General features: G+C 43.0%; 1 protein-coding gene across 1 annotated transcript in view; it reads left to right on the top strand.

The window, feature by feature from the left end:
- Positions 1–291: 291 nt before the first annotated feature.
- LOC138595897 (collectin-12-like) overlaps positions 292–14,170 on the top strand; it is a 36,372-nt gene continuing 22,493 nt past the window's right edge. The window contains exons 1-2 of the mRNA XM_069667399.1: positions 292–514; positions 1,431–1,481. Of these exons, the coding sequence (XP_069523500.1) occupies positions 508–514; positions 1,431–1,481 (58 nt within the window). The 5' untranslated portion in view covers positions 292–507. The remainder of the gene's footprint in view (positions 515–1,430; positions 1,482–14,170) is intronic.

Raw genomic sequence — 14,170 nt, 5'->3', positions numbered from 1 at the left:
CTGTAGTTGGGTATGAGGCAAATGGATGTAAACATGTATCCCATCTATCAAAATGTTTAACATTTCCTTAGTTTAAAGTTTGTGTTTGGAGGAATACAGTTTAAGGCTACATCGAGTCAAACTTGTGAAAACTGCAGCTTTCTCTACATTGTTATGCAACAAAACCGGTTTTATTCTGAAAGCACTACCGGAAGTGCAGTTTATCATTTATACTGGTAGTAACAGACTCCTTCCTCCTACAGCGCAGCGCTGCTGGTCTTGGCAGAACATCACATCACTCCTGCAAAAACTCCTCTGAAGAGAAGCGAGCGAGAGAACAGAGACGATGGGATTTTAAACTGAAGACTCAACATGAAGACAAGATTTTAAATGTTGTTATTATTACTTTCATAAGTCTTTGTGTCGTTCTCGGTGGAACAACTTTACTCCTTTGCACTGGATGCTGAGATGCGCAGAAAGTGACAGCGCTCCTCATCTCTTCTACAGTTCTACGAGTTATAAAACGCCATGAAAGGTAAGTCTTCGTTACGTGTAGCGTGTACCGTTACATAGGTGAATGTTTGTAATTAAACTCGCAGATCAAACTTGACAGATTTCATCCAGCCTGTGCGCTCTTTGTGGTGCACATCTGGATGACATTACGGTACTGCGGTGCAGAAGTTGTGAAATACTGGGAGTTTTTTTCTTCCACCATTTAGTAGCATCCCATTAAAGAAGATAAAAGAGCGAGTAATGTGTGCACAATTAGACTGCGTTTCCGGTGTAGAACACCACAGAGTTTGTGACGCTTTAAAAACAACAATTCAAGATGCTGTTTACTAAAAAAGCAAATATACTTTATTACGGTAAAGAAGATACTCTGTTTCACTGATTAAAGCAATGAAATTTTTTGTATTGCATATTGTTTTCAGACTTTTCAACAAAGAATACTAGAAGCATCTTAAATCAATTACTGTACTTGTCAATAACTGTCATTTAGTGTGAGAAACTGAGGTAAAATAATTAATTCAACACGCATCAATAGCTCTTCATCTAGTCTCACCCCCTTCTGACCCCCCACCAACTAAAACACACTCTGCTCATCCCTCCCTGTTTCCCCTGTCTCTCCCCTCAGGCCCATCTGTTTACCATTACCAGTGATGCTCTCTGAGCTCTGCTCCAGTCTTCAGTGTAGAGCAGCAGAGTGTAATTAGAGTTTACTGTCAACAACCCAGAGAAACCGCAGCCTGTGGCTTTTACAGTTCTCTGGACCTCATATCTCCACACTAACACACACAAAGAGTCGAGATGATACTCCACTATCTCTTACCTCCACTTTGATTTGTATTCAAGGACAACATTATGAATTCTAGGCCCTGTAGTGTAGTTATTTTTGTTTGTGGATTCCTACCAACTGCTTTAATAGATTGTGTTTTTGTTGTGTCACACAGACGACTTTGCAGACGAGGAGGAAGTACAGTCTTTTGGATACAAGAGGTTCGGTGAGTGAAAAGTCTTTCCCTTTTCTTTCAGGAGAGAGAGGCAGGCACGCTCGGAGCTCTAATCATAAAACTTTTTATTGTTTTCAGAACGAACTGTTGTGAGTTAAAGCCTCCAAGTGTGTGGGCCTGTCTCTTTCCCTCCTGTGCTGCTAACTACCTTAAAGCACCCTCATATTAACAGGCTGGTTGGTATAATTAGAGCTACTAGTTAACACAAGAGACGTGTTTAACGTCAGGCTTAATGTCAAGCCTCATCTGACCTGATACTTGGCTCGGTCAGGGATGGTTCTGCACAGTTTGGCTTCAACATAAATGTGGCTGTCAGCCTGTGAGGTCCAGCTCACCACAGGCCCAACGGCTGCTGACATAAGTCACCAGATCAAGAAGTTTTACAATCCTTCTTCTGCCTTTTATCCACTTAAATTAAGCCACTTAAACACGCTGACTCACACAAACATGCCATAGGACCTCAGAAAAGACGAGTCACTCAAACTGAAATTGACCTCAACATATTTCTCTCTGTTGTGGTGCGACTCATATAGACAGGCTTCACATGCATTTGGTTTGTGAATTTTTGCATATGCGTTATTGTTGGGTAGCACAATGAAGGCAGCCTGGCGATTCTGGCTTCTGACGTTTCCCGAAAGTTTTCCAGATTTCTGCATCTGGTCAAAAAGATGAAGAAGATTGCATCTCTGGCTCGGTCATTCTTACGTGAGACATTAATTTGCTCTCTCTTTCCCTTTCCCACCCGCTAACTTAGTGCTAACTTAGTGGGAAAGGTTTCAATCGGCATTCAGACCCGGGTCAAATGACTCTGCAGTAGACCCGGGTCATTAGCGACTCGGCTCTGATCGGCATTGATGGAAACACAAAACCAGGATTGACAGGCTAATCTTTGCCCCCTTTCCGGCGCGATGCTGCTACCTGTCCCCGTCTGAGCAGCGCTCGAACATCGTTCCAAATTTGTTAGTGCCGCGTTTGATAAATAGACTGAATGAGTAATAGATACAGTACAGACCTAACCACCGTAACATCTTCACTGGTGGAGTATAATGTAAGTTTTTGTGCCTACTATTATTTACTAACCCTGTTTCCGGCGTATTTATGACGACAGATGGGGGCGCTGCAGAAAACAGACTGAAAGGAGTATACTCGACTGGCAACGGAAAAAGAGATAATCAGCATTTATTAGCGGGCTTTCCTGGGTCGGAAAAACCCGTGTCAACGCTCTGATTTTGGTGGGAAAGGGGTATTACTTACTTTCAGCTCACCTCCAATTGCCGCTGCTGGGTTTAATGCCATAGGAAGTTTTCCACACACTGTATGTTTCCATCACAGCTCGCAGGTTCCTGGTTCCGACAAAGTGGGCCTTTCTGTGTGGAGTTCTCATGTTCTCCCTGTGCATGCGTGGGTTCCCTCTGGGTACACCGGCTTCCTCCCACAGTCCAAAGACATGCTCGTTAGGTTCATTGGTGACTCTAAAATTGCTCTCTGTGTCAGCCCTGTGATTGACTGGCGATCAGTCCAGGGTGTGCCCCGCATCTTGCCAAATGACAGCTGGGATTGGCTCCAACCCCACCGTGACCCTGAACATGATCAGCAGTATAGATAAAGGATGGATGAAGAAAACACTGGAAGCAAAGCAAACACATCATTATTACTTTCCTTAGAGACAGAGCGTGCGCTGTTCTCTTGATAGATCATTGATTTGGACTCAGGAGCGTCTGAGTTTCTTGTGTTCAGGGTGCTGTAGTAATAATCATCACATAAAGTTCAGTAGAGGTCCATGAAAGTGGACGCAAGGCTTCAAAGAACAAGCAGGGACGACTTCAACACAACCTCTTTGATTCGAGTCATCCGAGTAGAGGCATCCTGTTTGTCTTTCTCTGTGAGCGCGTGCGAGTCCCCGCTCATGGATTAGATTAGAGAGCCGCGGGGAGAGGAGCCAAATCCTGCGCACTTTTAACTTTATTCAAATGAACTCTTGACATTCGGAAGAGAGTGCTGCTGAACTCGGAGTTGAGTGCTGTCGGCCCCTTTCTGGGACACGGCAGCTGTTTGGAGGGGCCGGCTCCGAGGGGCCGTCTCACCGCTCCAGAGGCTTTGTTGTGAAATAGAGCTGCATTCATGCAAACCATCACAAACGCTCATTCTTCCACTATTAGCACTATAATGTCAGTACTCAGGGGGAACAAGCAGTTATTTCCTCTCTGCATGTTTTGCTGTAATCGTTTGGAGTCTCCTAGGAGACTAATAGCGATTAAACTGTTGTGATATGTCAAAACTGAGCTCATAAGAGTTTTACTTTAAACAGGAACAGACTAGACTTTACTGTACAATCCTGCTGGTTTTAAAAGTGAACATACCAGTGTCTTTCTGTTTTGTTTTTTTTTAAACTTACAAATTTGACATACAGTACTTTACAGCTGACCATTTTCTAAAAGCTGTTGACTTCCACTATTTCCTTTACACCCGTCCCATTCTCACTGGGATAGTAAGTTTCAAGCATCTTCAAGTTTATTTTCATACCTTAATTGTTAGAAGTCAATGTTTGTGTCCAAACGAAGGAGTTCAGTTATCTCGGGGTCTTGTTAACGGGTCTTGTCGATCTACGTTCCGACCCTCACCTGTGGTCATGAGCTTTTGGTAGTGACCGAAAGAATGAGATTGCAGATACAAGCGGTTGAAATGAGTTTCCTCCGAAGGATGTCTGGGCTCATCCTTAGAGATAGAGTAAGGAGCTCAGACATCCAGAGGGAGCTTGGAGTAGAGGTGCCACTCCTTCGCATCGAAAGGAGTCAGTTGAGGTGGTTCGGGCATGTGATCAGGATGCCTCCTGGGCGCTACCTGTGAAGGTTTTCCAGGCATATCCAACTCGGGGGCAGATGTGGCTCAGTGGTAGAGTCGGTTGTCTTTCAATCGGAAGGTTGGAGGTTCGATCCCCAGCTTCCTCAGTCTACATGTCGAAGTGTCCTTGGGCAAGACACTGAACCCCAAATTGCTCCCGGTGGCATAGCCAACAGTGTGATAACTGATTGACAGTTGGGCACTTTACGTACCTCTGCCATCAGTTTGTGAATGTGTGAATGTGACAGGTAGAGTAAAAGCAGCTTTGAGCTGACTAGAAAAGCGCTATATAAGTGCAGTCCATTTGTCAATTGGGAGGAGACCCCAGTGTGAGCCCGCTGGGGGGATTATTTATCCCACCTGCCCTGGGAACGCCTCAGGATCCCCCAGGAGGAGCTGGAAAATGTTGCTTGGGAGAGGGACGTGTGGGCTGACTTGCTTAGCCTGCTGCCAACGCGACCTGACCCCGGTCAATGGTTTCTTTGGATGACTGATCCCAGAATTGTAGAGAATACATGGCGTGCTAATACGTGTCTTGCCATAAAGATGCTTCAGCATTGTGAGATAAAGAATGGAGGGATGGCGTCTGTGCTTTTAAGATTCTCTGTAAGGAAAGATAAAGGAGCATAAAAACCATATGGTCAGACGGCAGGCTTCATCTTCCAGGAAAGATGTTTATGAGACTCTTCTCCAACTGCTTAAATTCCAGGAGTTGATGCACTCGTCTTAAGTTTTGTAAGACAATCTGGCACAGCTTTCATCGCGAGCTTCGCTGCTACGGCTGTAATTCATCCACGAAAACAATGTATGCTGACGCCCAGACTTTCTGTTAACTCCTTCAATAGGTTTGCATTAGAGAGTGTAATATCAACACGCATACTGACCATATTGGTGAGATATCCTTATAAGCACCTTTTGGGGTGTTTGTACATCTGCTGACATGTAAAGCAACCCAGTGGGGAACACACACAGGCATGCACACACTAACGTTTTAAACAGAGTGAACTGTTTCTGATACTCTTACATCTTATACAAACATCATCCGGAAGACATGCACACATCATGTTTATTTACAAAAATACACAAATTTTTTCACTCCATTGTGTACAAGTGGAAATCCATAGCATACACACACACACACACACACACACACACACACACAGTCCACTACAGTCTCTGAGTGAACTCATATGGTAATCCCATCTCTCTTCCTGCCAGGTTGAAGCCAGGCCGGAATTGCTTCCACAGCGCTCAAGGTTCAAACATATTTATTTTCCTGTGGGGGGTTGACATGAGACATTAGAATAAAACAGAAATCTACCCGTGCTTTGGCTGAACTTCACTTTAGAGCTGGTATAATAATCGGACATTGGCAGTCGGCGTTCGCACTTGGCCTGACTCAAACCCCCGATCCTCCAGTCACAGAAACCGTGTAACTATAAAATGTTGGCTACATCTTTGTTAAAGTGAAAAATACAGGTGGCAAGATAGTCCTGCAAACATTCATAAAACATCAGTAGGTGCTGCAATTAAAATTAATAGACAGGTTTGTGAGCATGCAACCAAATTTCAGTGCATTTGTTTCACAGGAAAAATGGTAGTTTGAGTTGCCTTAAATCAGATGTAACTTCAAGACATTTGGCATCCAAGCCTTCCAAGTCCTTTTAAATAACTCACAGCTAAATGAAACAAGTTCAAGCACATGTACTATAAAAACTCAGGACTTAACTTCCAGGAAAAATGGTGGCACATTTGAGGAAAATGCTAGGTTAGCGGTATTAGCAGTATGTCTGAGACAAGTGAGTTTGACATTCGTCCAATAGCCTAGCATTGCTTCAATTCTTTGTTTAATGTAGTATAGCAAGTTAGCTAGCCAGTTAAACACGATGAAAGGCAGATGGAGGCCTTCCATGTATCATGTCTTATGTCAATGAATGAATTAATTTTGATAGATTTTGTGTTATTTTTCCAAAGGCGATTCTGTAAAGGAAGATAAATACAAAGTCATGCATTTCTGGTATTAGTGTACATTGGACTCTGGAGGATTGGCCTGCATGTACAAGTCAGGTCCAGTCATGAAACAACAGAGCCTTGATTGCTCCATGCAGCAGGTCCTCTTGGGATCTCCGCTGATGTCTGGGTTGGGGTCTTACTCCCTCTGCTGCTGCGTCTCCTGTTCCCACACATGTGGGTTCGGAGAGGTCGGACTCGGGAGGTTTGCGGCCGGTGTGGAACCCAGAGTGCACTAATCTATTTCCTGCACTTGTTATGGTTTCTCCAGAAAGGCCCAGAACATTCCTGGAGCCGAGCATGGTGTTGGGCCGTCTGCGCCCGGGACCAGCTGTGTCAGCACAGCCGGGCCTCGGTTGGGTCCGATGGGCTTCTCTGAAGAGCGTTCTCGGGCTTCACAACCACCTCCAGCTGTAGTCATAATGACACCTCAGCCACCACCTCATCCATCCTGGTTAACATGGAATCAAACATGGTTATGCTGACATGACTAGCCAGCTTTTGTCAGACCCTGACACATTCAATACATGCTGTCATGTGATACTCTGCAGCGTGTTATTCAGAATTTCTGTGCACTTTGCTGTGGTTTCTAGGCCTCTTACATTGATGTGTTGTGGTTTCTCAAATATTGCCTCAAAGTTTTTCCCTAGATTTCCATGGTAGGTTTTGATCACTTAATCCCTTTGCAAGTGTACAAAGTGTTCTTCACTGTCTGCAAAACCGCTGTCAAAAATGTTCCTTTGGCCTTGAAACTTGACGGCCAGCATTCTTTCAAAAACATATTTATTCTGTGTCTGAGACATTTCTTTTTATTGACTTTGCTTCTCTCTTTCTTGCTAATGGCTACAGTTTGTCTCATGTGATTCTCAAAGTCATTTAGATCACATTTCTTATTTCCAGTTTTGGCCTTTATTTGATGGGAGAGTGAAGAGCGACAGGAGATATGGGGTATAGAAAAAGTGGGATGACATGCATCAAAGAGCTGTGAGTCGGAGTCTAACCCGCAGCCGATGCGACGAGGACTTTGCCTCTGTACTTGGGGTGTCTTCTCTGTCGACTGAGGTAAACCAGCGCTACGATACTTTTATATCAACAATCGATCAAATGATTAATTTGGGTGTAAATGGTGCATCAAACCCATTATTATTTCATCATATTATTTGGGCACTTTATGTTTCTTAAATGTTTCGTTCTCCAAAAAACAAAAAGCCTTCTGCACCCAAAGACAGACAGACAAAGCAAGTGACTAGCTAGAGATAAACACAAGGGGAAATTAGCAGTCGAGTTACAGTAGTTAATTTCTTGGGGAGTTGGTTGAGACCAAAACTGAGATAAAAATGGAACAAATATTGGATTTGGTGAAGCCAAACCCCACTCAAGAGACAAAAATGTTGCTCTTTATCAGCTGGATGGACGCAATTTGTTGCTTGTTCCATTCAATATCAACTAAAAAGGCGCCGCCATGGTTCTGTTTGCAGCTCGATTCTGTTGCCCCAAGCTGAAGCAGTTTTTAAAGTGTGTCACAGTGACCTTCTCTGTTGAAATGAGCTCTTATAGAAGCAGACACACACAGCGGGTGAAACACCTGTTACAGAGAGCAGCCGGAGATGGGAAAACACTTACTGAAGTCACCTGCTAAAATGGGGCAGAGCTGCAATAAAACAGTGTTTGTCTTTGACTTTTAAGGGCTTGTCTGGTAAAAATTAGGCGTCACTGAGGTCTTGTGTTTTATTCATCATCTTCATGGTAAAGCTATGCTGTATCAACATTAACTTCCCAGACATTAAAAGTGAAGTTCTGTCGTGGAGGGCCCACAGCTCCTTAACACCTGCTATTGATTAATTGTGATTAGCTGGGCCACACCTGTTGCTCGTTGGCTAATTAAGCCACTTCAGTGTAAACAATTCGGGGCTGTTGTTCTTTTTGTGCTTTGATGAGAGTTAATACGTTGGCAGCACGTTAACTTTATTGTTCGAACAAAAAATGATTTTCTTTGAAGTTGTCTTTTTGATGTTTTGCCTCCTTTATGCCTGCTGTCATTTTGAGGAGATTCTCAATTGTGTTTTTGCTTTGATGTACTATTTAAAGTCTTGTAGCCTGTGAACAAGTATTTGAAGTCCTGCCGGGATCCCTTTTGGTTTTGAGAAGAGGAGAAAGAGGAGATTTAAGTGTGCATGTTTTTGTGTTTCCCAAGGAAGCACCCCGAAACATAAAATATATTGTGATTTAAAAAAACTCAAAGTCAGATGTCAGCCAGTGGCTTACAGAAACCAGCTCCACATCTCAGTCATGTCAGGCTTAAGTCTCATCATCTCTGCACAGGCAGAGCAGAGTTCACGTAAATATCTTGGAGCTGGCTGTTAAAACCAAAGCCTCCAGAGTATAAACACATAGATGATGTACAGACCAGGGATGAGGGATTTCCTCGTATCTGGTTTTGGGGAGAATCTCACACCACAAGACAGACGGGAGGAGAGATAACACTGAGATGCAGGATGAGCTAGAAGAGCAGGGGGGCGCTGGGCGAGAGGGTATTTTATCCCAGGAGACGGGGAAGGGAGTGAAAAGGAAGTGGGAGAAGGTGGAGGAGACGCAGCCGGTTGTAAGAGAAGAGCAGGAAGTGGATGGATGGCTGTGGAGAAGCATGAGAGGAGCTCTGTCGGAGTAGATAAGGTGTGTGTGATGGTGGTAGATAAAGAAAAGGAGGTAGTTGATAAGATCCAGCTGGAGCTGTTTATCTAAACCACAAAATACACACCTTTATGACAAAACAGCACCACATTTTCTTAGCGCTGCAGTTTTTCACTCTTGCTCTCAGACATTTATACGTCGTCTTATCTCTGTTATAATTCAATCCTGTCAACCTGGAATCCTACAGAACTGTCTGGACGTGAAGCCAAACAGAGAAATGGCAGCAGATCATAGAGGAATTTTATGAACACAGCATTTGTCTTTCAGTTTTTTAACAGTACAGTCGTGGATGACAGAAGCAGTGGTGGAAAGTAGCTAAATACATTTACACACATGCTGTCTTAAAGTGTTAACACAAATTAATTCCCACTTTACAGCATTAACTTCACCACTTACATATTTTACATATCTTTAAGTCTTCTATGTCTTCTTGTGATGTGTATGTTTTGTATAACACATCGAAACATGGGCCAATTGGTACATTAAACTGCCTCGATAGCTGTGTCTCAATTCAAAGGACGCGGGCTACGAGAGATGAGTGATTCGTAGCCTGTGTAGACCGAGAAGGCCGAACTAAAATGAGACGGTCTGGTCTACGGAGGATTTCCTGTTTGCGTCACCAGCTGTTCCCTTCCTTAACCTAGCGTCACCAACTGTGGCTCCTGTCGCCTAGCAACAGGTAGCTAGTTGTAATAACCAACGTCACGTAACTTGATCTATTATTTTAAAGATAATTTGTTTCAAGACCCCTTTTGTTATTTTAAACACTTGTACCGCTAGCTATTTGCTTGAGTTGAAACCAAAAACTTTTACATTTAAAAGTGTATTCCTCGGCCGTGTAAGAGTCCACCATCTTGTTTGAATTGACGCGCAATGGAAAGGAGGATGCATTTGAAGGAGCCTTTGAAATGGGACAGCCTTAGACGCGCCGCTGTGACGCAATCGGCCTTCAAACACAGCCTTCGAAGGCTGCAGCCCCTGAATTGGGACACAGCTTTTATGCTAAAAGCTTCAATTATGAATACTTCATGAATTGATGATGACTCAAATGAAGTATACTGTAAGTGTTTTAGCGATTAAACATCTTTTAGCACATTCCTCTAGTTTTAGAACCCGTAGCTAAACTGTTCAGTCACATCTCTTTAGCTTCAAATGCAGCTAAAAAGCTAGCATAAATGGAATTGATGCTACAAGCACCAAAAGAAAGTTAGCAAACTAGCTAGTAGACAAAGTGGAGCATTTAGCCGCCAAAGATTCAGACTTTTGTTCTCAGGACTGTGAGGTCATCAAAACAGAGCTAAAAGGGGAGTGAATATTGGACTTAGGGCCTATATGTACAAGACGGAGAGATGGATGCTAATGTTGCTCCACTACTACTTGATATGTATATGAGCTATTTTTAACACTTTTGCCATATCCACTTTTTACAGTGACAGTTTTAGTGTTGTTTTTACAAATTGGTGCAACTTGCGAGCAACAATCAAACTTATTGTGGCGATCTGGACTTGCCAGAGACAGCTGATTAAAGATCAACCGAAGTGGCAAAGGCTGCCTCTATGATTCTAATAAAACTTATGATCCCAAAACTTTGATTCTTCTCATATAGCAACGTGACACCACTGGGTTAATTAATAAAAAATACAATCCCAAGTAACTTTCACGGGCTTTAAATATAAACTTTAACATGTTATAACTTGACTGACACTTACATAAATTGTATTAATACAGGTAGAAGTTTCTACATCCCTGTCAGTTCCAACAGATATAAACTTTTGTCCGAGCTTTCCACCCCTTCTTTCCATTTCTGTCTCTGTCACGCCTTCATTAGACTAAATAAAACAGCTGTAACGTGACTCTGGGTGGAAGATGCAAAGAGCAGGCGTCTGTTGGTGATGTTTTTGCCAGAACAACACATGTGCTGGTAGTTAGCTGCTATTTTCAATCTGGCCCGTGATCATGCGAGTGTCAGAGACTTTTCTGACTCACCTTTAAGAGTGAGGCAAAGCAGCAAACCCCATCACAGTCCCCCCCCATGCTCTCACACACCATAATAGCCTCAGTGTCCTTGATGTGACCCACATGCAGATGTCAGGGGAGGGTTTCTGGAGTTCAGTATGGCCTCTATTTAAGGGCCGTTAAGGGGGCGTTTAAACAGGGGGTCTGAGTCATTGATTTGGAAATTAAATTAAAGAATAGCAGAGCGAGGGAGACGGCGCTCCAAGACACCTGCGTTTCTTTAACTCGTCCAATGAAAAAGGGCTCGTGTTCGATTTGGCGAGCTGCAGCTCTGCAGGGAACATGCTTGTACATTAGACTTTACATTTGTACTCCCTCATGTGTGTGTGTGTGCCTTACAATAACACACAGCATCACACTTTTGTAACACAAACTGATAACTTTTACGTATGTTCGAGTCTGAAAGCTCTCCAACACCTCCGGCAGCAGAACACACAGGCACACTTTAACAATGAATTTGGGGATTCTAATTTTTCCTCTTTTAGTGTAAGTAATAAAACCTCCTAAATCTGTTTTTTTTTTTACAGTCCAACATGTTAATGAAAGGGGGAAAAAATCAGTGTGCACGGCTGCCAAGATCAACCTTCAGCTTCCTGGTTTGCAGAAGGGAGTTGAAGCGTAGAGGAACAGTGTTTGGCTCCAAAACTCTGTCAGATTCATAATGACTATCACATTTTCCATGTGTGGCTACGACTGCAGTCTTTCCGAGCTCTGCACAATGCTTTTCATGCATGCACAGTGTTAATTAACACGTTTAAAAATAAAGCTACGGTGTATTTCTGTTGTTCTTCCAAAGATCACACTCCTGATTGGATTCGGGTGCTGCACTTGAGTTAAAACAACTCTGAACAAGCAGAGTTTGTGTTACTGTAGTTCACACTGACGATAGTTTGTATTCAGTGGCTCCATATGTTAAGTGGTTCCAGCATTGAATTTAAGTTAGGGGCCATGTACACTGAGCAGGTTGTTGTATCGGAATGGAACCCCATCGCTTATTACATGGCTATTTATTTAAGAAATCAATAATTTAACCAAAATATTCATTTGGAAATGGATATGTTTCCATTTTCCATTAAAAAATAGTCAGTCACACTGAGAGCTGTGTCCATAGCAACGGTTAACACTGTAGCCTTCTTAAAATGAGTTAAGCTAGCTGTTATTACTCACATTAAATGGAAACATTTCCACTGATGGTGAAGTAGGACACCGTAAACAGGACCTTAATGAGGTTTTCTGTCTTGTCGCTGTCAGAGTCTGTTGACATTTCCTTTTCCATTCACCGTCTTTAAACACCGCCGTATACCGTACTGTGTTCCGTTTAATGTTTGTCCTGTTTAATCTTTTCGTTTTCGTCTCTTTTCTTTTTTCCCTCTGTAAACAGACCGATGTCAAATGTACCAGACTTCTTTCGGCAGATTGCTATGATTACAGTTATGTCCTTCAGATTCTGTGATTAGAGGCGCATCCCTAGCAACGGTCTGTTCTTCATAGCAACGGACTGCTATAGAGAAATAGCAGACCTCAGAATGCCGTAATTAACCAATCAAAAAAAAAAAGTCAATTTTAAAAAATGGTATTAGTTTTTAATAGAAGCCTTGGTAGACACTGTATTAGTTAACTTGATCATGTTCGTTATGAAGAAAACAAGTTGTTGCCACCAGGTTTAATAATGCTCAAACTTCAGAACTGCGAAACCACCAAATCCATATTTTCAGCTGCTGTTAAATGATAAATTAACTGCACTTATCTAGTCTTCAAACCTCTCAAGCGCTTTTACACCACATGTCATATTCACCCTTTCACGCACACACATTCGCACACTGAGGCAAGGTGCCGATCTCACCCACAGTGAGAGAGATCCTTTGCCCATGCCTTCGGGAGCAAAGGATCCCAAGCAATTTGGTGTTCAGTGTCTTGCCCAAGGAAACAATTGACATATAGACTGTAGGGCTGGGGATCGAACCGCCATCCTTCCAATTGAGAGACGCCCCATTCTGTCACTGAACCACAGCCGCACCAAAGTTAGTTTACATAGATATTTAAAATGTCAGATGTTGCTGATGGGCTTCACGGTGGTGCAGTGGTTAGCGCTTTTCTGTGAACTTGTAGACTTTTATGTCTTTTATGAATTTTGGAGCGTTAAGTCAAGGGGAATTGAACCTGCTTTCCGGAGATTATTGAGACGCCTTGGAAATAGCATTCCTAGATATTATATGACCTGGGAGACCGAGAAACCTCACAGATATTTTTGTTGCAGTTAGCATTTAAACCTTTTGAAGCTACACATTTTTCACGAGTATCTGTAATCAGAATACATTATTTTGTTTAGTTAACAGAATAAAATATAGAAAGATATATTACGTGATAATTCAGTGGCAATCTGTTACTCATCTCAAGCTGTGAAGGCACAGCAGTTTAATTAGAAATCGTTTTTTTTTTGTAATCAGATCTTTCAGTTTGAAGTAATGAAATAATCACTTTGGTCCCTGGCGACGCCGGCGCAGCACAGATTCAGTTCTTCCACCCTTCAGACACGGAGTTTTCCCTCCCGGCACTTCATCTAAATTAGCCAACACAAACAGTAGAGTCGTTTAAAGCCATTGTCTGGTGTTGATTACTGCTTTCAGTGAGTGGTATTGCCTCCGTTTAATTCTCTACCCAGATGTCAGAGAGCTCCTCCCGCCTCTTGATGCTTCAGCTTGACTGCAGGCCGCTCTGAGGTAGAAGAGCATGTCACTCTGGCGTCTGGAGAGAGTCTGTCTGGACAGATTCTGGCAGAAATACTTCCTCCTCTTCCTGACCAGCGGTGAGGGGAAGATGCTTGTTGTCAGTCAGGCTGACAAACCACGCCCACGCATCTGACCGCAGACGTGGCGGGCCACCCAGAAGGAACTTCAACACCCATGATGCTGCATAAAAGACGGATTTCCATTGTTGCCCACCTCAGAGAGCATCCCACCGGCCTTTAGACGTTTCCCTTTTTTGTACTGTGTCTTGCTGACTTTGGAGGAAAAGTGTCTGCATGTGGTTTGCTCTCATTCTTTAATATGAATTATCCTGCCAAGCAATTCATCCAAGTGATCATAATTCCTGAAGTTTCCACTTTCTTAGCAAACATCCTT

This window comes from Semicossyphus pulcher, unplaced genomic scaffold, assembly GCF_022749685.1.
Source record: "Semicossyphus pulcher isolate SPU_LCO1_2020_fin unplaced genomic scaffold, fSemPul1.0.p SCAF_18, whole genome shotgun sequence".
In the NCBI taxonomy this organism is placed as follows: domain Eukaryota; kingdom Metazoa; phylum Chordata; class Actinopteri; order Labriformes; family Labridae; genus Semicossyphus; species Semicossyphus pulcher.
Note: the sequence above shows the minus strand (reverse complement) of the source record. Positions and strands in the feature narration are given on the sequence as shown.